This window comes from Heptranchias perlo, unplaced genomic scaffold (assembly GCF_035084215.1).
Source record: "Heptranchias perlo isolate sHepPer1 unplaced genomic scaffold, sHepPer1.hap1 HAP1_SCAFFOLD_178, whole genome shotgun sequence".
Lineage (NCBI taxonomy): Eukaryota > Metazoa > Chordata > Chondrichthyes > Hexanchiformes > Hexanchidae > Heptranchias > Heptranchias perlo.
The window spans coordinates 382,831-404,935 of record NW_027139055.1 but is presented as its reverse complement, the minus strand read 5'-3'; the positions used below and the strand labels follow the sequence as shown (position 1 = coordinate 404,935).

The following is a 22,105-nucleotide window of genomic DNA, read 5'->3' as shown; positions in this document are numbered from 1 at the left end:
CCAATTGGAGTACATTCCAATTATCTCTACTCTCTGTCTCCTACCTCCTAACCAATTCCCCACCCATATCTAATTCCATGCAGACTCATTCTTGATAACAGTCTCTAATGTGGAACCATGTCGAATACCTTCTGGATGTCCATATAAATAACATCCATAGACAGTCCCTTATCTACCACATTAATTGCCTCCTCAAAAAATTCAACAAAGTTCGTTCGACATGACTGACACTTTCATCTTCCTCTTTGATTATTTTTTTCAAACGACTTTGTCATCTGTGTCTGTACGTTCTGACGTTCATTGTTTTTCTTCCCCAACAGAGCTTCTCCTGCAAGAAATGCTGGTGTCCGATAATTTCGGTAAGTAAGCGTGAGTAAACTGTACCATTGCTGAGTGAGCGCTGCTCTGCAGTACCACTCTCAGCTGTCTCACTGTGCAGAAGGCCCGAACACACAGGCTATTACCTTCCTGCAGGCGACAGGAAACGTCAGAGAATGTGGAATCATTTCACAGTGTAGAGGGAGCTTTACTCTGTATCTAACCCTGTACCTGCCCTGGGAGTGTTTGACGGGACAGTGCAGAGGGAGCTTTACTCTGTATCTAACCCTGTACCTGCCCTGGGAGTGTTTGATGGGACAGTGTAGAGGGAGCTTTACTCTGTATCTAACCCTGTACCTGCCCTGGGAGTGTTTGACGGGACAGTGTAGAGGGAGCTTTACTCTGTATCTAACGCTGTACCTGCCCTGGGAGTGTTTGATGGGATATTTAATATAACTCTGAAGAAAGGCAGCTATATCTATCCAACTGCACGGCTACGGTAGCATAGTGGTTATGTTACTGGACTAGTAATCCAGAGGCCTGAATTAATTATCTGTAGTGATATCAAATCCCATCGTGGTAGCTGGGGAATTTAAATTCAGTTAAAAAATCTGGGATAAAAAGCTCGTATCAGTAATGGTGGCCATGAAACTACTGGATTGTCGTAAAAACCCATCTGGTTCACCAATATCCTTCAGGTGAAGGAAACCTGCCGTCCTTACCTGGTCTGGGCCTACATGTGACTCCAGGCCCACAGCAATGTGGTTGATTCTTAACTGCCATCTGAAATGGCCGATAAAGCCACTCATTTTTTAAATATTAATTCATGGGATGTGGGCATCGCTGGCGAGGCCGGCATTTATTGCCCATCCCTAATTGCCCCTTGAGAAGGTGGTGGTGAGCCGCCTTCTTGAACCGCTGCAGTCCGTGTGGTGACGGTTCTCCCACAGTGCTGTTAGGGAGGGAGTTCCAGGATTTTGACCCAGCGACGATGAAGGAACGGCCGATATATTTCCAAGACGGGATGGTGTGTGACTCGGAGGGGAACGTGCAGGTGGTGTTGTTCCCATGTACCTGCTGCTCTTGTCCTTCTAGGTGGTAGAGGTCGCGGGTTTGGGAGGTGCTGTCGAAGAAGCCTTGGCGAGTTGCTGCAGTGCATCCTGTGGATGGTACACACTGCAGCCACGGTGCGCCGGTGGTGAAGGGAGTGAATGTTTAGGGTGGTGGATGGGGTGCCAATCAAATGGGCTGCTTTGTCCTGGATGGTGTCGAGCTTCTTGAGTGTTGTTGGAGCTGCACTCATCCAGGCAAGTGGAGAGTATTCCATCACACTCCTGACTTGTGCCTTGTAGATGGTGGAAAGACTCTGGGGAGTCAGGAGGTGAGTCACTCGCCGCAGAATACCCAGCCTCTGACCTGCTCTTGTAGCCACAGTATTTATGTGGCTGGTCCAGTTAAGTTTCTGGTCAGTGGTGACCCCCAGGATGTTGATGGTGGGGGATTCGGCGATGGTAATGCCAGTTGTACAATCCTGCTCAAGAAGGCGGCTCACCGCCACCTTCTCAAAGGGCAATTAGGGATGGGCAATAAATGCCGGCCTCGCCAGCGACGCCCACATCCCATGAACGGATAAAAACAATGTCTCTCGAGTTCAAAACCACGACCTTCTGACTCAGAGGCGAGAGTGAGACCCAGTGAGCCAAGGCTGAATCATAATTAATATTTTGATTTGTTTTGCCTTTTCTCAGAGACTATAATGGACATCGACACTGACTATGAGGATGAGGTTGCCGATTTGGGTGAGAACAGATTCATCGGTTCATTTATTAGTTTGTGGGCGACCCGGAAAGTTGGCGTATTGACCTTTCACCTGTGTGACCCGGATTTGAATCCAAGCCAGATGGGTTGGGAGGAGTTGGGTGATGAAAGTTCCTGACTCCAGCGGGGGGCAAAGGGAGGAGGTGGAATTCGTACAGGACCGTCTCAATGTGGTTTTTAAGAAAGGAGAGAGAGGGAAACCAGGGAATTATAGACCAGTTAGCCTAACATCTGTTGTGGGGAAAATGCTGGAGTCTATAATTAAGGACAGGGTGACTGAACATCTCGAGAATTTTCAGTTAATCAGACAGAGCCAGCATGGATTTGTGAAAGGGAGGTCGTGCCTGACAAACCTGATTGAATTTTTTGAAGAGGTGACTAAAGTAGTGGACAGGGGAATGTCAATGGATGTTATTTATATGGACTTCCAGAAGGCATTTGATAAGGTCCCACATAAGAGCCTGTTAGCTAACATAGAAGACCATGGAATCGAGGGAAAAGTACGGACTTGGTTAGGAAGTTGGCTGAGCGAAAGGCGACAGAGAGTCGGGATAATGGGTAGGTACTCACATTGGCAGGATGTGACTAGTGGAGTCCCGCAGGGATCTGTCTTGGGGCCTCAATTATTCACAATATTTATTAACGACTTCGATGAAGGCATAGAAAGTCTCACATCTAAGTTTGCCGATGACACAAAGATTGGCGGCATTGTAAGCCGTGTAGATGAAAACATAAAATTACAAAGCGATATTGATCGATTAGGTGAATGGGCAAAACTGTGGCAAATGGAATTCAATGTAGGCAAATGTGAGGTCATCCACTTTGGATCAAAAAAGGACAGAACAGGGTACTTTCTAAATGGTAAAAAGTTAAAAACAGTGGATGTCCAAAGGGACTTCGGGGTTCAGGTCCATCGATCATTGAAGTGTCATGAACAGGTGCAGAAAATAATCAACAAGGCTAATGGAACGCTGGCCTTTATATCTAGAGGACTGGAGTACAAGGGGGCAGAAGTTATGCTGCAGCTATACAAAACCCTGGTTAGACCGCACCTGGAGTACTGTGAGCAGTTCTGGGCACCGCACCTTCGGAAGGACATATTGGCCTTGGAGGGAGTGCAGCGTAGGTTTACTAGAATGATACCCGGACTCCAAGGGTTAAGTTACGAGGAGAGATTACACAAATTGGGGTTGTATTCTCTGGAGTTTCGAAGGTTAAGGGGTGATCTGATCGAAGTTCATAAGATATTAAGGGGAACGGATAGGGTGGATAGAGAGAAACTATTTCCGCTGGTTGGGGATTCTCGGAGTAGGGGGCACAGTCTAAAAATTAGAGCCAGACCTTTCAGGAGCGAGATTAGAAAACATTTCTACACACAAAGGGTGGTAGAAGTTTGGAATTCTCTTCCGCAGACGGCAATTGATGCGAGCTCAATTGCTAAATTTAAATCTGAGATAGATAGCTTTTTGGCAACCAAAGGTATTAAGGGATACGGGCCAAAGGCAGGTAGATGGAGTTAGATCACAGATCAGCCATGATCTTCTCAAATGGTGGAGCAGGCTCGAGGGGCTGAATGGCCTCCTCCTGTTCCTGTGTTCCTATGGTGCTCGTGGGAAGAGGTTTGCAGCAGAAACTCGCCATTTTTGTACCAAATAAGCAAGAACTTGTCACTTTAGGCCATCAGGATAGAGCGTAGGGTGGAACTGGTGCAGTAAAGGTGGTCTCATCTTAAGTTATGATTAAAACACATTGATGGGACGGTGTAGAGGGAGCTTTACTCTGTATCTAACCCTGTACCTGCCCTGGGAGTGTTTGATGGGACAGTGTAGAGGGAGCTTTACTCTGTATCTAACCCTGTACCTGCCCTGGGAGTGTTTGATGGGACAGTGTAGAGGGAGCTTTACTCTGTATCTAACCCTGTACCTGCCCTGGGAGTGTTTGATGGGACGGTGTAGAGGGAGCTTTACTCTGTATCTAACCCTGTACCTGCCCTGGGAGTGATTGATGGGGACAGTGTAGAGGGAGCTTTACTCTGTATCTAACCCTGTACCTGCCCTGGGAGTGTTTGATGGGACGGTGTAGAGGGAGCTTTACTCTGTATCTAACCCTGTACCTGCCCTGGGAGTGTTTGATGGGACAGTGTAGAGGGAGCTTTACTCTGTATCTAACCCTGTACCTGCCCTGGGAGTGTTTGATGGGACAGTGTAGAGGGAGCTTTACTCTGTATCTAACCCTGTACCTGCCCTGGGAGTGTTTGATGGGGACAGTGTAGAGGGAGCTTTACTCTGTATCTAACCCGTGCTGTACCTGCCCTGGGAGTGTTTGATGGGACAGTGTAGAGGGAGCTTTACTCTGTATCTAACCCTGTACCTGCCCTGGGAGTGTTTGATGGGACAGTGTAGAGGGAGCTTTACTCTGTATCTAACCCTGTACCTGCCCTGGGAGTGTTTGATGGGACAGTGTAGAGGGAGCTTTACTCTGTATCTAACCCTGTACCTGCCCTGGGAGTGTTTGATGGGACAGTGTAGAGGGAGCTTTACTCTGTATCTAACCCTGTACCTGCCCTGGGAGTGTTTGATGGGACGGTGTAGAGGGAGCTTTACTCTGTATCTAACCCTGTACCTGCCCTGGGAGTGATTGATGGGGACAGTGTAGAGGGAGCTTTACTCTGTATCTAACCCTGTACCTGCCCTGGGAGTGTTTGATGGGACGGTGTAGAGGGAGCTTTACTCTGTATCTAACCCTGTACCTGCCCTGGGAGTGTTTGATGGGACAGTGTAGAGGGAGCTTTACTCTGTATCTAACCCTGTACCTGCCCTGGGAGTGTTTGATGGGACAGTGTAGAGGGAGCTTTACTCTGTATCTAACCCTGTACCTGCCCTGGGAGTGTTTGATGGGGACAGTGTAGAGGGAGCTTTACTCTGTATCTAACCCGTGCTGTACCTGCCCTGGGAGTGTTTGATGGGACAGTGTAGAGGGAGCTTTACTCTGTATCTAACCCTGTACCTGCCCTGGGAGTGTTTGATGGGACAGTGTAGAGGGAGCTTTACTCTGTATCTAACCCTGTACCTGCCCTGGGAGTGTTTGATGGGACAGTGTAGAGGGAGCTTTACTCTGTATCTAACCCTGTACCTGCCCTGGGAGTGTTTGATGGGACAGTGTAGAGGGAGCTTTACTCTGTATCTAACCCTGTACCTGCCCTGGGAGTGTTTGATGGGACAGTGTAGAGGGAGCTTTACTCTGTATCTAACCCTGTACCTGCCCCGGGAGTGTTTGATGGGACAGTGTAGAGGGAGCTTTACTCTGTATCTAACCCTGTACCTGCCCTGGGAGTGTTTGATGGGACAGTGTAGAGGGAGCTTTACTCTGTATCTAACCCTGTACCTGCCCTGGGAGTGTTTGATGGGACAGTGTAGAGGGAGCTTTACTTTGTATCTAACCCTGTACCTGCCCTGGGAGTGTTTGATGGGACAGTGTAGAGGGAGCTTTACTCTGTATCTAACCCTGTACCTGCCCTGGGAGTGTTTGATGGGACAGTGTAGAGGGAGCTTTACTCTGTATCTAACCCTGTACCTGCCCCGGGAGTGTTTGATGGGACAGTGTAGAGGGAGCTTTACTCTGTATCTAACCCTGTACCTGCCCTGGGAGTGTTTGATGGGACAGTGTAGAGGGAGCTTTACTCTGTATCTAACCCTGTACCTGCCCTGGGAGTGTTTGATGGGACAGTGTAGAGGGAGCTTTACTTTGTATCTAACCCTGTACCTGCCCTGGGAGTGTTTGATGGGACAGTGTAGAGGGAGCTTTACTCTGTATCTAACCCTGTACCTGCCCTGGGAGTGTTTGATGGGACAGTGTAGAGGGAGCTTTACTCTGTATCTAACCCTGTACCTGCCCTGGGAGTGTTTGATGGGACAGTGTAGAGGGAGCTTTACTCTGTATCTAACCCTGTACCTGCCCTGGGAGTGTTTGATGGGACAGTGTAGAGGGAGCTTTACTCTGTATCTAACCCTGTACCTGCCCTGGGAGTGTTTGATGGGACAGTGTAGAGGGAGCTTTACTCTGTATCTAACCCTGTACCTGCCCTGGGAGTGTTTGATGGGACAGTGTAGAGGGAGCTTTACTCTGTATCTAACCCTGTACCTGCCCTGGGAGTGTTTGATGGGACAGTGTCGAGGGAGCTTTACTCTGTATCTAACCCTGTACCTGCCCTGGGAGTGTTTGATGGGACAGTGTAGAGGGAGCTTTACTCTGTATCTAACCCTGTACCTGCCCTGGGAGTGTTTGATGGGACAGTGTAGAGGGAGCTTTACTCTGTATCTAACCCTGTACCTGCCCCTGGGAGTGTTTGATGGGACAGTGTAGAGGGAGCTTTACTCTGTATCTAACCCTGTACCTGCCCTGGGAGTGTTTGATGGGACAGTGTAGAGGGAGCTTTACTCTGTATCTAACCCTGTACCTGCCCTGGGAGTGTTTGATGGGACAGTGTAGAGGGAGCTTTACTCTGTATCTAACCCTGTACCTGCCCTGGGAGTGTTTGATGGAGACAGTGTAGAGGGAGCTTTACTCTGTATCTAACCCTGTACCTGCCCTGGGAGTGTTTGATGGGACAGTGTAGAGGGAGCTTTACTCTGTATCTAACCCTGTACCTGCCCTGGGAGTGTTTGATGGGACAGTGTAGAGGGAGCTTTACTCTGTATCTAACCCTGTACCTGCCCTGGGAGTGTTTGATGGAGACAGTGTAGAGGGAGCTTTACTCTGTATCTAACCCTGTACCTGCCCTGGGAGTGTTTGATGGGACAGTGTAGAGGGAGCTTTACTCTGTATCTAACCCTGTACCTGCCCTGGGAGTGTTTGATGGGACAGTGTAGAGGGAGCTTTACTCTGTATTTAGCCTGTACCTGCCCTGGGAGTGTTTGATGGGACAGTGTAGAGGGAGCTTTACTCTGTATCTAACCCTGTACCTGCCCTGGGAGTGTTTGATGGAGACAGTGTAGAGGGAGCTTTACTCTGTATCTAACCCTGTACCTGCCCTGGGAGTGTTTGATGGGACAGTGTAGAGGGAGCTTTACTCTGTATCTAACCCTGTACCTGCCCTGGGAGTGTTTGATGGGACAGTGTAGAGGGAGCTTTACTCTGTATCTAACCCTGTACCTGCCCTGGGAGTGTTTGATGGGACAGTGTAGAGGGAGCTTTACTCTGTATCTAACCCTGTACCTGCCCTGGGAGTGTTTGATGGGACAGTGTAGAGGGAGCTTTACTCTGTATCTAACCCTGTACCTGCCCTGGGAGTGTTTGATGGGGACAGTGTAGAGGGAGCTTTACTCTGTATCTAACCCTGTACCTGCCCTGGGAGTGTTTGATGGGACAGTGTAGAGGGAGCTTTACTCTGTATCTAACCCTGTACCTGCCCTGGGAGTGTTTGATGGGACAGTGTAGAGGGAGCTTCACTCTGTATCTAACCCTGTACCTGCTCTGGGAGTGTTTGATGGGACAGTGTAGAGGGAGCTTTACTCTGTATCTAACCCTGTACCTGCCCTGGGAGTGTTTGATGGGACAGTGTAGAGGGAGCTTTACTCTGTATCTAACCCTGTACCTGCCCTGGGAGTGTTTGATGGGACAGTGTAGAGGGAGCTTTACTCTGTATCTAACCCTGTACGTGCCCTGGGAGTGTTTGACGGGACAGTGTAGAGGGAGCTTTACTCTGTATCTAACCCTGTACCTGCCCTGGGAGTGTTTGATGGGACAGTGTAGAGGGAGCTTTACTCTGTATCTAACCCTGTACCTGCCCTGGGAGTGTTTGATGGGACAGTGTAGAGGGAGCTTTACTCTGTATCTAACCCTGTACCTGCCCTGGGAGTGTTTGATGGGACAGTGTAGAGGGAGCTTTACTCTGTATCTAACCCTGTACCTGCCCTGGGAGTGTTTGATGGGACAGTGTAGAGGGAGCTTTACTCTGTATCTAACCCTGTACCTGCCCTGGGAGTGTTTGATGGAGACAGTGTAGAGGGAGCTTTACTCTGTATCTAACCCTGTACCTGCCCTGGGAGTGTTTGATGGGACAGTGTAGAGGGAGCTTTACTCTGTATCTAACCCTGTACCTGCCCTGGGAGTGTTTGATGGGACAGTGTAGAGGGAGCTTTACTCTGTATCTAACCCTGTACCTGCCCTGGGAGTGTTTGATGGGACAGTGTAGAGGGAGCTTTACTCTGTATCTAACCCTGTACCTGCCCTGGGAGTGTTTGATGGGACAGTGTAGAGGGAGCTTTACTCTGTATCTAACCCTGTACCTGCCCTGGGAGTGTTTGATGGGGACAGTGTAGAGGGAGCTTTACTCTGTATCTAACCCTGTACCTGCCCTGGGAGTGTTTGATGGGACAGTGTAGAGGGAGCTTTACTCTGTATCTAACCCTGTACCTGCCCTGGGAGTGTTTGATGGGACAGTGTAGAGGGAGCTTTACTCTGTATCTAACCCTGTACCTGCCCTGGGAGTGTTTGATGGGACAGTGTAGAGGGAGCTTTACTCTGTATCTAACCCTGTACCTGCCCTGGGAGTGTTTGATGGGACAGTGTAGAGGGAGCTTTACTCTGTATCTAACCCTGTACCTGCCCTGGGAGTGTTTGATGGGGACAGTGTAGAGGGAGCTTTACTCTGTATCTAACCCTGTACCTGCCCTGGGAGTGTTTGATGGGACAGTGTAGAGGGAGCTTTACTCTGTATCTAACCCTGTACCTGCCCTGGGAGTGTTTGATGGGACAGTGTAGAGGGAGCTTCACTCTGTATCTAACCCTGTACCTGCTCTGGGAGTGTTTGATGGGACAGTGTAGAGGGAGCTTTACTCTGTATCTAACCCTGTACCTGCCCTGGGAGTGTTTGATGGGACAGTGTAGAGGGAGCTTTACTCTGTATCTAACCCTGTACCTGCCCTGGGAGTGTTTGATGGGACAGTGTAGAGGGAGCTTTACTCTGTATCTAACCCTGTACGTGCCCTGGGAGTGTTTGACGGGACAGTGTAGAGGGAGCTTTACTCTGTATCTAACCCTGTACCTGCCCTGGGAGTGTTTGATGGGACAGTGTAGAGGGAGCTTTACTCTGTATCTAACCCTGTACCTGCCCTGGGAGTGTTTGATGGGACAGTGTAGAGGGAGCTTTACTCTGTATCTAACCCTGTACCTGCCCTGGGAGTGTTTGATGGGACAGTGTAGAGGGAGCTTTACTCTGTATCTAACCCTGTACCTGCCCTGGGAGTGTTTGATGGGACAGTGTAGAGGGAGCTTTACTCTGTATCTAACCCTGTACCTGCCCTGGGAGTGTTTGATGGAGACAGTGTAGAGGGAGCTTTACTCTGTATCTAACCCTGTACCTGCCCTGGGAGTGTTTGATGGGACAGTGTAGAGGGAGCTTTACTCTGTATCTAACCCTGTACCTGCCCTGGGAGTGTTTGATGGGACAGTGTAGAGGGAGCTTTACTCTGTATCTAACCCTGTACCTGCCCTGGGAGTGTTTGATGGGACAGTGTAGAGGGAGCTTTACTCTGTATCTAACCCTGTACCTGCCCTGGGAGTGTTTGATGGGACAGTGTAGAGGGAGCTTTACTCTGTATCTAACCCTGTACCTGCCCTGGGAGTGTTTGATGGGGACAGTGTAGAGGGAGCTTTACTCTGTATCTAACCCTGTACCTGCCCTGGGAGTGTTTGATGGGACAGTGTAGAGGGAGCTTTACTCTGTATCTAACCCTGTACCTGCCCTGGGAGTGTTTGATGGGACAGTGTAGAGGGAGCTTTACTCTGTATCTAACCCTGTACCTGCCCTGGGAGTGTTTGATGGGACAGTGTAGAGGGAGCTTTACTCTGTATCTAACCCTGTACCTGCCCTGGGAGTGTTTGATGGGACAGTGTAGAGGGAGCTTTACTCTGTATCTAACCCTGTACCTGCCCTGGGAGTGTTTGATGGGGACAGTGTAGAGGGAGCTTTACTCTGTATCTAACCCTGTACCTGCCCTGGGAGTGTTTGATGGGACAGTGTAGAGGGAGCTTTACTCTGTATCTAACCCTGTACCTGCCCTGGGAGTGTTTGATGGGACAGTGTAGAGGGAGCTTTACTCTGTGTCTAACCCTGTACCTGCCCTGGGAGTGTTTGATGGGACAGTGTAGAGGGAGCTTTACTCTGTATCTAACCCTGTACCTGCCCTGGGAGTGTTTGACGGGACAGTGTCGAGGGAGCTTTACTCTGTATCTAACCCTGTACCTGCCCTGGGAGTGTTTGATGGGACAGTGTAGAGGGAGCTTTACTCTGTATCTAACCCTGTACCTGCCCTGGGAGTGTTTGATGGGACAGTGTAGAGGGAGCTTTACTCTGTATCGAACCCTGTACCTGCATGGGAGTGCTTGATGGGACAGTGTAGAGGGAGCTTTACTCTGTATCTAACCCTGTACCTGCCCTGGGAGTGTTTGATGGGACAGTGTAGAGGGAGCTTTACTCTGTATCTAACCCTGTACCTGCCCTGGGAGTGTTTGATGGGGACAGTGTGGAGGGAGCTTTACTCTGTATCTAACCCTGTACCTGCCCTGGGAGTGTTTGACGGGACAGTGTAGAGGGAGCTTTACTCTGTATCTAACCCTGTACCTGCCCTGGGAGTATTTGATGGGACAGTGCAGAGGGAGCTTTACTCTGTATCTAACCCTGTACCTGCGCTGGGAGTGTTTGATGGGACAGTGTAGAGGGAGCTTTACTCTGTATCTAACCCTGTACCTGCCCTGGGAGTGTTTGATGGGACAGTGTAGAGGGAGCTTTACTCTGTATCTAACCCTGTACCTGCCCTGGGAGTGTTTGATGGGACAGTGTAGAGGGAGCTTTACTCTGTATCTAACCCTGTACCTGCCCTGGGAGTGTTTGATGGGACAGTGTAGAGGGAGCTTTACTCTGTATCTAACCCTGTACCTGCCCTGGGAGTGTTTGACGGGACAGTGTAGAGGGAGCTTTACTCTGTATCTAACCCTGTACCTGCCCTGGGAGTGTTTGATGGGACAGTGTAGAGGGAGCTTTACTCTGTATCTAACCCTGTACCTGCCCTGGGAGTGTTTGATGGGACAGTGTAGAGGGAACTTTACTCTGTATCTAACCCTGTACCTGCCCTGGGAGTGTTTGATGGGACAGTGTAGAGGGAGCTTTACTCTGTATCTAACCCTGTACCTGCCCTGGGAGTGTTTGATGGAGACAGTGTAGAGGGAGCTTTACTCTGTATCTAACCCTGTACCTGCCCTGGGAGTGTTTGATGGGACAGTGTAGAGGGAGCTTTACTCTGTATCTAACCCTGTACCTGCCCTGGGAGTGTTTGATGGGACAGTGTAGAGGGAGCTTTACTCTGTATCTAACCCTGTACCTGCCCTGGGAGTGTTTGATGGGACAGTGTAGAGGGAGCTTTACTCTGTATCTAACCCTGTACCTGCCCTGGGAGTGTTTGATGGGACAGTGTAGAGGGAGCTTTACTCTGTATCTAACCCTGTACCTGCCCTGGGAGTGTTTGATGGGGACAGTGTAGAGGGAGCTTTACTCTGTATCTAACCCTGTACCTGCCCTGGGATTGTTTGATGGGACAGTGTAGAGGGAGCTTTACTCTGTATCTAACCCTGTACCTGCCCTGGGAGTGTTTGATGGGACAGTGTAGAGGGAGCTTCACTCTGTATCTAACCCTGTACCTGCTCTGGGAGTGTTTGATGGGACAGTGTAGAGGGAGCTTTACTCTGTATCTAACCCTGTACCTGCCCTGGGAGTGTTTGATGGGACAGTGTAGAGGGAGCTTTACTCTGTATCTAACCCTGTACGTGCCCTGGGAGTGTTTGACGGGACAGTGTAGAGGGAGCTTTACTCTGTATCTAACCCTGTACCTGCCCTGGGAGTGTTTGATGGGACAGTGTAGAGGGAGCTTTACTCTGTATCTAACCCTGTACCTGCCCTGGGAGTGTTTGATGGGACAGTGTAGAGGGAGCTTTACTCTGTATCTAACCCTGTACCTGCCCTGGGAGTGTTTGATGGGACAGTGTAGAGGGAGCTTTACTCTGTATCTAACCCTGTACCTGCCCTGGGAGTGTTTGATGGGACAGTGTAGAGGGAGCTTTACTCTGTATCTAACCCTGTACCTGCCCTGGGAGTGTTTGATGGGACAGTGTAGAGGGAGCTTTACTCTGTATCTAACCCTGTACCTGCCCTGGGAGTGTTTGATGGGACAGTGTAGAGGGAGCTTTACTCTGTATCTAACCCTGTACCTGCCCTGGGAGTGTTTGATGGGACAGTGTAGAGGGAGCTTTACTCTGTATCTAACCCTGTACCTGCCCTGGGAGTGTTTGATGGGACAGTGCAGAGGGAGCTTTACTCTGTATCTAACCCTGTACCTGCGCTGGGAGTGTTTGATGGGACAGTGTAGAGGGAGCTTTACTCTGTATCTAACCCTGTACCTGCCCTGGGAGTGTTTGATGGGACAGTGTAGATGGAGCTTTACTCTGTATCTAACCCTGCACCTGCCCTGGGAGTGTTTGACGGGACAGTGTAGAGGGAGCTTTACTCTATATCGAACCCTGTACCTGCCCTGGGAGTGTTTGATGGGACAGTGTAGAGGGAGCTTTACTCTGTATCTAACCCTGTACCTGCCCTGGGAGTGTTTGATGGGACAGTGTAGAGGGAGCTTTACTCTGTATCTAACCCTGTACCTGCCCTGGGAGTGTTTGATGGGACAGTGTAGAGGGAGCTTTACTCTGTATCTAACCCTGTACCTGCCCTGGGAGTGTTTGATGGAGACAGTGTAGAGGGAGCTTTACTCTGTATCTAACCCTGTACCTGCCCTGGGAGTGTTTGATGGGACAGTGTAGAGGGAGCTTTACTCTGTATCTAACCCTGTACCTGCCCTGGGAGTGTTTGATGGGACAGTGTAGAGGGAGCTTTACTCTGTATCTAACCCTGTACCTGCCCTGGGAGTGTTTGATGGGACAGTGTAGAGGGAGCTTTACTCTGTATCTAACCCTGTACCTGCCCTGGGAGTGTTTGATGGGACAGTGTAGAGGGAGCTTTACTCTGTATCTAACCCTGTACCTGCCCTGGGAGTGTTTGATGGGGACAGTGTAGAGGGAGCTTTACTCTGTATCTAACCCTGTAGCTGCCCTGGGAGTGTTTGATGGGACAGTGTAGAGGGAGCTTTACTCTGTATCTAACCCTGCACCTGCCCTGGGAGTGTTTGATGGGACAGTGTAGAGGGAGCTTCACTCTGTATCTAACCCTATACCTGCTCTGGGAGTGTTTGATGGGACAGTGTAGAGGGAGCTTTACTCTGTATCTAACCCTGTACCTGCCCTGGGAGTGTTTGATGGGACAGTGTAGAGGGAGCTTTACTCTGTATCTAACCCTGTACCTGCCCTGGGAGTGTTTGATGGGACAGTGTAGAGGGAGCTTTACTCTGTATCTAACCCTGTACCTGCCCTGGGAGTGTTTGATGGGGACAGTGTAGAGGGAGCTTTACTCTGTATCTAACCCTGTACCTGCCCTGGGAGTGTTTGATGGGACAGTGTAGAGGGAGCTTTACTCTGTATCTAACCCTGTACCTGCCCTGGGAGTGTTTGATGGGACAGTGTAGAGGGAGCTTCACTCTGTATCTAACCCTGTACCTGCTCTGGGAGTGTTTGATGGGACAGTGTAGAGGGAGCTTTACTCTGTATCTAACCCTGTACCTGCCCTGGGAGTGTTTGATGGGACAGTGTAGAGGGAGCTTTACTCTGTATCTAACCCTGTACCTGCCCTGGGAGTGTTTGATGGGACAGTGTAGAGGGAGCTTTACTCTGTATCTAACCCTGTACGTGCCCTGGGAGTGTTTGACGGGACAGTGTAGAGGGAGCTTTACTCTGTATCTAACCCTGTACCTGCCCTGGGAGTGTTTGATGGGACAGTGTAGAGGGAGCTTTACTCTGTATCTAACCCTGTACCTGCCCTGGGAGTGTTTGATGGGACAGTGTAGAGGGAGCTTTACTCTGTATCTAACCCTGTACCTGCCCTGGGAGTGTTTGATGGGACAGTGTAGAGGGAGCTTTACTCTGTATCTAACCCTGTACCTGCCCTGGGAGTGTTTGATGGGACAGTGTAGAGGGAGCTTTACTCTGTATCTAACCCTGTACCTGCCCTGGGAGTGTTTGATGGAGACAGTGTAGAGGGAGCTTTACTCTGTATCTAACCCTGTACCTGCCCTGGGAGTGTTTGATGGGACAGTGTAGAGGGAGCTTTACTCTGTATCTAACCCTGTACCTGCCCTGGGAGTGTTTGATGGGACAGTGTAGAGGGAGCTTTACTCTGTATCTAACCCTGTACCTGCCCTGGGAGTGTTTGATGGGACAGTGTAGAGGGAGCTTTACTCTGTATCTAACCCTGTACCTGCCCTGGGAGTGTTTGATGGGACAGTGTAGAGGGAGCTTTACTCTGTATCTAACCCTGTACCTGCCCTGGGAGTGTTTGATGGGGACAGTGTAGAGGGAGCTTTACTCTGTATCTAACCCTGTACCTGCCCTGGGAGTGTTTGATGGGACAGTGTAGAGGGAGCTTTACTCTGTATCTAACCCTGTACCTGCCCTGGGAGTGTTTGATGGGACAGTGTAGAGGGAGCTTTACTCTGTATCTAACCCTGTACCTGCCCTGGGAGTGTTTGATGGGACAGTGTAGAGGGAGCTTTACTCTGTATCTAACCCTGTACCTGCCCTGGGAGTGTTTGATCGGACAGTGTAGAGGGAGCTTTACTCTGTATCTCACCCTGTACCTGCCCTGGGAGTGTTTGATGGGGACAGTGTAGAGGGAGCTTTACTCTGTATCTAACCCTGTACCTGCCCTGGGAGTGTTTGATGGGACAGTGTAGAGGGAGCTTTACTCTGTATCTAACCCTGTACCTGCCCTGGGAGTGTTTGATGGGACAGTGTAGAGGGAGCTTTACTCTGTATCTAACCCTGTACCTGCCCTGGGGTGTTTGATGGGACAGTGTAGAGGGAGCTTTACTCTGTATCTAACCCTGTACCTGCCCTGGGAGTGTTTGATGGGACAGTGTAGAGGGAGCTTTACTCTGTATCTAACCCTGTACCTGCCCTGGGAGTGTTTGATGGGGACAGTGTGGAGGGAGCTTTACTCTGTATCTAACCCTGTACCTGCCCTGGGAGTGTTTGACGGGACAGTGTAGAGGGAGCTTTACTCTGTATCTAACCCTGTACCTGCCCTGGGAGTATTTGATGGGACAGTGCAGAGGGAGCTTTACTCTGTATCTAACCCTGTACCTGCGCTGGGAGTGTTTGATGGGACAGTGTAGAGGGAGCTTTACTCTGTATCTAACCCTGTACCTGCCCTGGGAGTGTTTGATGGGACAGTGTAGAGGGAGCTTTACTCTGTATCTAACCCTGTACCTGCCCTGGGAGTGTTTGATGGAGACAGTGTAGAGGGAGCTTTACTCTGTATCTAACCCTGTACCTGCCCTGGGAGTGTTTGACGGGACAGTGTAGAGGGAGCTTTACTCTGTATCTAACCCTGTACCTGCCCTGGGAGTGTTTGATGGGACAGTGTAGAGGGAGCTTTACTCTGTATCTAACCCTGTACCTGCCCTGGGAGTGTTTGATGGGACGGTGTAGAGGGAGCTTTACTCTGTATCTAACCCTGTACCTGCCCTGGGAGTGTTTGATGGGACAGTGTAGAGGGAGCTTTACTCTGTATCTAACCCTGTACCTGCCCTGGGAGTGTTTGATGGGACAGTGTAGAGGGAGCTTTACTCTGTATCTAACCCTGTACCTGTCCTGGGAGTGTTTGATGGGACAGTGTAGAGGGAGCTTTACTCTGTATCTAACCCTGTACCTGCCCTGGGAGTGTTTGATGGGACAGTGTAGAGGGAGCTTTACTCTGTATCTAACCCTGTACCTGCCCTGGGAGTGTTTGATGGAGACAGTGTAGAGGGAGCTTTACTCTGTATCTAACCCTGTACCTGCCCTGGGAGTGTTTGATGGGACAGTGTAGAGGGAGCTTTACTCTGTATCTAACCCTGTACCTGCCCTGGGAGTGTTTGATGGGACAGTGTAGAGGGAGCTTTACTCTGTATCTAACCCTGTACCTGCCCTGGGAGTGTTTGATGGGACAGTGTAGAGGGAGCTTTACTCTGTATCTAACCCTGTACCTGCCCTGGGAGTGTTTGATGGGACAGTGTAGAGGGAGCTTTACTCTGTATCTAACCCTGTACCTGCCCTGGGAGTGTTTGATGGGGACAGTGTAGAGGGAGCTTTACTCTGTATCTAACCCTGTACCTGCCCTGGGAGTGTTTGATGGGACAGTGTAGAGGGAGCTTTACTCTGTATCTAACCCTGTACCTGCCCTGGGAGTGTTTGATGGGACAGTGTAGAGGGAGCTTCACTCTGTATCTAACCCTGTACCTGCTCTGGGAGTGTTTGATGGGACAGTGTAGAGGGAGCTTTACTCTGTATCTAACCCTGTACCTGCCCTGGGAGTGTTTGATGGGACAGTGTAGAGGGAGCTTTACTCTGTATCTAACCCTGTACCTGCCCTGGGAGTGTTTGATGGGACAGTGTAGAGGGAGCTTTACTCTGTATCTAACCCTGTACGTGCCCTGGGAGTGTTTGACGGGACAGTGTAGAGGGAGCTTTACTCTGTATCTAACCCTGTACCTGCCCTGGGAGTGTTTGATGGGACAGTGTAGAGGGAGCTTTACTCTGTATCTAACCCTGTACCTGCCCTGGGAGTGTTTGATGGGACAGTGTAGAGGGAGCTTTACTCTGTATCTAACCCTGTACCTGCCCTGGGAGTGTTTGATGGGACAGTGTAGAGGGAGCTTTACTCTGTATCTAACCCTGTACCTGCCCTGGGAGTGTTTGATGGGACAGTGTAGAGGGAGCTTTACTCTGTATCTAACCCTGTACCTGCCCTGGGAGTGTTTGATGGAGACAGTGTCGAGGGAGCTTTACTCTGTATCTAACCCTGTACCTGCCCTGGGAGTGTTTGATGGGACAGTGTAGAGGGAGCTTTACTCTGTATCTAACCCTGTACCTGCCCTGGGAGTGTTTGATGGGACAGTATAGAGGGAGCTTTACTCTGTATCTAACCCTGTACCTGCCCTGGGAGTGTTTGATGGGACAGTGTAGAGGGAGCTTTACTCTGTATCTAACCCTGTACCTGCCCTGGGAGTGTTTGATGGGACAGTGTAGAGGGAGCTTTACTCTGTATCTAACCCTGTACCTGCCCTGGGAGTGTTTGATGGGGACAGTGTAGAGGGAGCTTTACTCTGTATCTAACCCTGTACCTGCCCTGGGAGTGTTTGATGGGACAGTGTAGAGGGAGCTTTACTCTGTATCTAACCCTGTACCTGCCCTGGGAGTGTTTGATGGGACAGTGTAGAGGGAGCTTTACTCTGTATCTAACCCTGTACCTGCCCTGGGAGTGTTTGATGGGACAGTGTAGAGGGAGCTTTACTCTGTATCTAACCCTGTACCTGCCCTGGGAGTGTTTGATGGGACAGTGTAGAGGGAGCTTTACTCTGTATCTAACCCTGTACCTGCCCTGGGAGTGTTTGATGGGGACAGTGTAGAGGGAGCTTTACTCTGTATCTAACCCTGTACCTGCCCTGGGAGTGTTTGATGGGACAGTGTAGAGGGAGCTTTACTCTGTATCTAACCCTGTACCTGCCCTGGGAGTGTTTGATGGGACAGTGTAGAGGGAGCTTTACTCTGTATCTAACCCTGTACCTGCCCTGGGAGTGTTTGATGGGACAGTGTAGAGGGAGCTTTACTCTGTATCTAACCCTGTACCTGCCCTGGGAGTGTTTGATGGGACAGTGTAGAGGGAGCTTTACTCTGTATCTAACCCTGTACCTGCCCTGGGAGTGTTTGATGGGACAGTGTAGAGGGAGCTTTACTCTGTATCTAACCCTGTACCTGCCCTGGGAGTGTTTGACGGGACAGTGTCGAGGGAGCTTTACTCTGTATCTAACCCTGTACCTGCCCTGGGAGTGTTTGATGGGACAGTGTAGAGGGAGCTTTACTCTGTATCTAACCCTGTACCTGCCCTGGGAGTGTTTGATGGGACAGTGTAGAGGGAGCTTTACTCTGTATCGAACCCTGTACCTGCATGGGAGTGCTTGATGGGACAGTGTAGAGGGAGCTTTACTCTGTATCTAACCCTGTACCTGCCCTGGGAGTGTTTGATGGGACAGTGTAGAGGGAGCTTTACTCTGTATCTAACCCTGTACCTGCCCTGGGAGTGTTTGATGGGGACAGTGTGGAGGGAGCTTTACTCTGTATCTAACCCTGTACCTGCCCTGGGAGTGTTTGACGGGACAGTGTAGAGGGAGCTTTACTCTGTATCTAACCCTGTACCTGCCCTGGGAGTATTTGATGGGACAGTGCAGAGGGAGCTTTACTCTGTATCTAACCCTGTACCTGCCCTGGGAGTGTTTGACGGGACAGTGTAGAGGGAGCTTTACTCTGTATCTAACCCTGTACCTGCCCTGGGAGTGTTTGATGGGACAGTGTAGAGGGAGCTTTACTCTGTATCTAACCCTGTACCTGCCCTGGGAGTGTTTGATGGGACAGTGTAGAGGGAGCTTTACTCTGTATCTAACCCTGTACCTGCCCTGGGAGTGTTTGACGGGACAGTGTAGAGGGAGCTTTACTCTGTATCTAACCCTGTACCTGCCCTGGGAGTGTTTGATGGGACAGTGTAGAGGGAGCTTTACTCTGTATCTAACCCTGTACCTGCCCTGGGAGTGTTTGATGGGACAGTGCAGAGGGAGCTTTACTCTGTATCTAACCCTGTACCTGCCCTGGGAGTGTTTGACGGGACAGTGTAGAGGGAGCTTTACTCTGTATCTAACCCTGTACCTGCCCTGGGAGTGTTTGATGGGACAGTGTAGACGGAGCTTTACTCTGTATCTAACCCTGTACCTGCCCTGGGAGTGTTTGATGGGACAGTGTAGAGGGAGCTTTACTCTGTATCTAACCCTGTACCTGCCCTGGGAGTGTTTGATGGGGACGGTGTAGAGGGAGCTTTACTCTGTATCTAACCCTGTACCTGCCCTGGGAGTGTTTGATGGGACAGTGTAGAGGGAGCTTTACTCTGTATCTAACCCTGTACCTGCCCCGGGAGTGTTTGACGGGACAGTGTAGAGGGAGCTTTACTCTGTATCTAACCCTGTACCTGCCCTGGGAGTGTTTGATGGGACAGTGTAGAGGGAGCTTTACTCTGTATCTAACCCTGTACCTGCCCTGGGAGTGTTTGATGGGACAGTGTAGAGGGAGCTTTACTCTGTATCTAACCCTGTACCTGCCCTGGGAGTGTTTGATGGGACAGTGTAGAGGGAGCTTTACTCTGTATCTAACCCTGTACCTGCCCTGGGAGTGTTTGATGGGACAGTGTAGAGGGAGCTTTACTCTGTATCTCACCCTGTACCTGCCCTGGGAGTGTTTGATGGGACAGTGTAGAGGGAGCTTTACTCTGTATCTAACCCTGTACCTGCCCTGGGAGTGTTTGACGGGACAGTGTAGAGGGAGCTTTACTCTGTATCTAACCCTGTACCTGCCCTGGGAGTGTTTGATGGGACAGTGTAGAGGGAGCTTTACTCTGTATCTAACCCTGTACCTGCCCTGGGAGTGTTTGATGGGACAGTGTAGAGGGAGCTTTACTCTGTATCTAACCCTGTACCTGCCCTGGGAGTGTTTGATGGGACAGTGTCGAGGGAGCTTTACTCTGTATCTAACCCTGTACCTGCCCTGGGAGTGTTTGATGGGACAGTGTAGAGGGAGCTTTACTCTGTATCTAACCCTGTACCTGCCCTGGGAGTGTTTGATGGGACAGTGTAGAGGGAGCTTTACTCTGTATCTAACCCTGTACCTGCCCTGGGAGTGTTTGACGGGACAGTGTAGAGGGAGCTTTACTCTGTATCTAACCCTGTACCTGCCCTGGGAGTGTTTGATGGGACAGTGTAGAGGGAGCTTTACTCTGTATCTAACCCTGTACCTGCCCTGGGAGTGTTTGATGGGACAGTGCAGAGGGAGCTTTACTCTGTATCTAACCCTGTACCTGCCCTGGGAGTGTTTGACGGGACAGTGTAGAGGGAGCTTTACTCTGTATCTAACCCTGTACCTGCCCTGGGAGTGTTTGATGGGACAGTGTAGACGGAGCTTTACTCTGTATCTAACCCTGTACCTGCCCTGGGAGTGTTTGATGGGACAGTGTAGAGGGAGCTTTACTCTGTATCTAACCCTGTACCTGCCCTGGGAGTGTTTGATGGGGACGGTGTAGAGGGAGCTTTACTCTGTATCTAACCCTGTACCTGCCCTGGGAGTGTTTGATGGGACAGTGTAGAGGGAGCTTTACTCTGTATCTCACCCTGTACCTGCCCTGGGAGTGTTTGATGGGACAGTGTAGAGGGAGCTTTACTCTGTATCTAACCCTGTACCTGCCCTGGGAGTGTTTGATGGGGACAGTGTAGAGGGAGCTTTACTCTGTATCTAACCCTGTACCTGCCCTGGGAGTGTTTGATGGGACAGTGTAGAGGGAGCTTTACTCTGTATCTAACCCTGTACCTGCCCTGGGAGTGTTTGATGGGACAGTGTAGAGGGAGCTTTACTCTGTATCTAACCCTGTACCTGCCCTGGGAGTGTTTGATGGGACAGTGTAGAGGGAGCTTTACTCTGTATCTAACCCTGTACCTGCCCTGGGAGTATTTGATGGGACATTGTAGAGGGAGCTTTACTCTGTATCTAACCCTGTACCTGCCCTGGGAGTGTTTGATGGGACAGTGTAGAGGGAGCTTTACTCTGTATCTAACCCTGTACCTGCCCTGGGAGTGTTTGATGGGACAGTGTAGAGGGAGCTTTACTCTGTATCTAACCCTGTACCTGCCCTGGGAGTGTTTGATGGGACAGTGTAGAGGGAGCTTTACTCTGTATCTAACCCTGTACCTGCCCTGGGAGTGTTTGATGGGACAGTGTAGAGGGAGCTTTACTCTGTATCTAACCCTGTACCTGCCCTGGGAGTGTTTGATGGGACAGTGTAGAGGGAGCTTTACTCTGTATCTAACCCTGTACCTGCCCTGGGAGTGTTTGACGGGACATTCTTCTTAATTTGATAGATTTCTTTGATTCCGGGCTGCAAGGAGTGGGACTCGGAGACACTGCGTTGCCCTATGTATTCTCTGGTAAGAATCAATTCGATTGAATTGAGAGAGGCCGGGGGGGGCGCTCAAGAGCCCAGAACCTACGGACGTTCTATGACGTCACCATGCCCTTGGCACGCAGAGGCCGATTTTAACTCCAGGCAAAGGAACGGGTTCAGCACCGGACGGGGAGACACCGACCGCTCCCTCCCCCCGCTGCCCATCGTCATTGGGTTGCCAACTCTGGTTGGACGTATTCCTGGAGGTTTCACCACATGGGCTCATGCCTCCAACTGCCCCGCCCAGTTGAACAGCCTCCCTCCCCCCCCCCTCTCATTTCTATAACCAAAAGGAAACGAGAAAAACAAAACACGCACAATTTCCGTGATTTTTTCCCCCGCGCAGCCAAGCCGCCCGGACTTTAATTCCTGGAGACTCCAGGGCGGTCCTGGAGGGGTTGGCAACTCCAGTTGTCGCCGGGGTGACGGAAAGAGCCATTTTGTAGGCCCAGGCTTGGTTTACCTTCCTGATGAGGTGCTGCAGGCACCCCACCCCCCCCAACTTTGCTGTAACCCGGCCGGTTCTGGGGAGGGTGGGCGATGTGCTTGCTCACACACTGAGCTTGGGGTCGGAGCGGGGCTGGGGGGGTCGGAGGGTTACCGACCCCAGAGGGAAGGTCATCGAAAATCTCCCCCAGAGCCCATTTAATGGCCGCCGTGTTGTGCCACAAACCGCCCGGCATTTCTACAGCCCCTTTCACCAACCTCAGCACCTCCCAAAGCTACACGGGCAACAAAGTACTT

At 50.6% G+C, this 22,105-nt stretch overlaps 1 protein-coding gene across 1 annotated transcript in view; it reads left to right on the top strand.

Moving 5' to 3' along the window:
- LOC137309703 (inter-alpha-trypsin inhibitor heavy chain H6-like) overlaps nt 1–22,105 on the top strand; it is an 80,013-nt gene that overhangs the window by 42,953 nt on the left and 14,955 nt on the right. Inside the window, exons 10-12 of the mRNA XM_067977777.1 lie at nt 321–359; nt 2,067–2,117; nt 21,279–21,344. Of these exons, the coding sequence (XP_067833878.1) occupies nt 321–359; nt 2,067–2,117; nt 21,279–21,344 (156 nt within the window). The remainder of the gene's footprint in view (nt 1–320; nt 360–2,066; nt 2,118–21,278; nt 21,345–22,105) is intronic.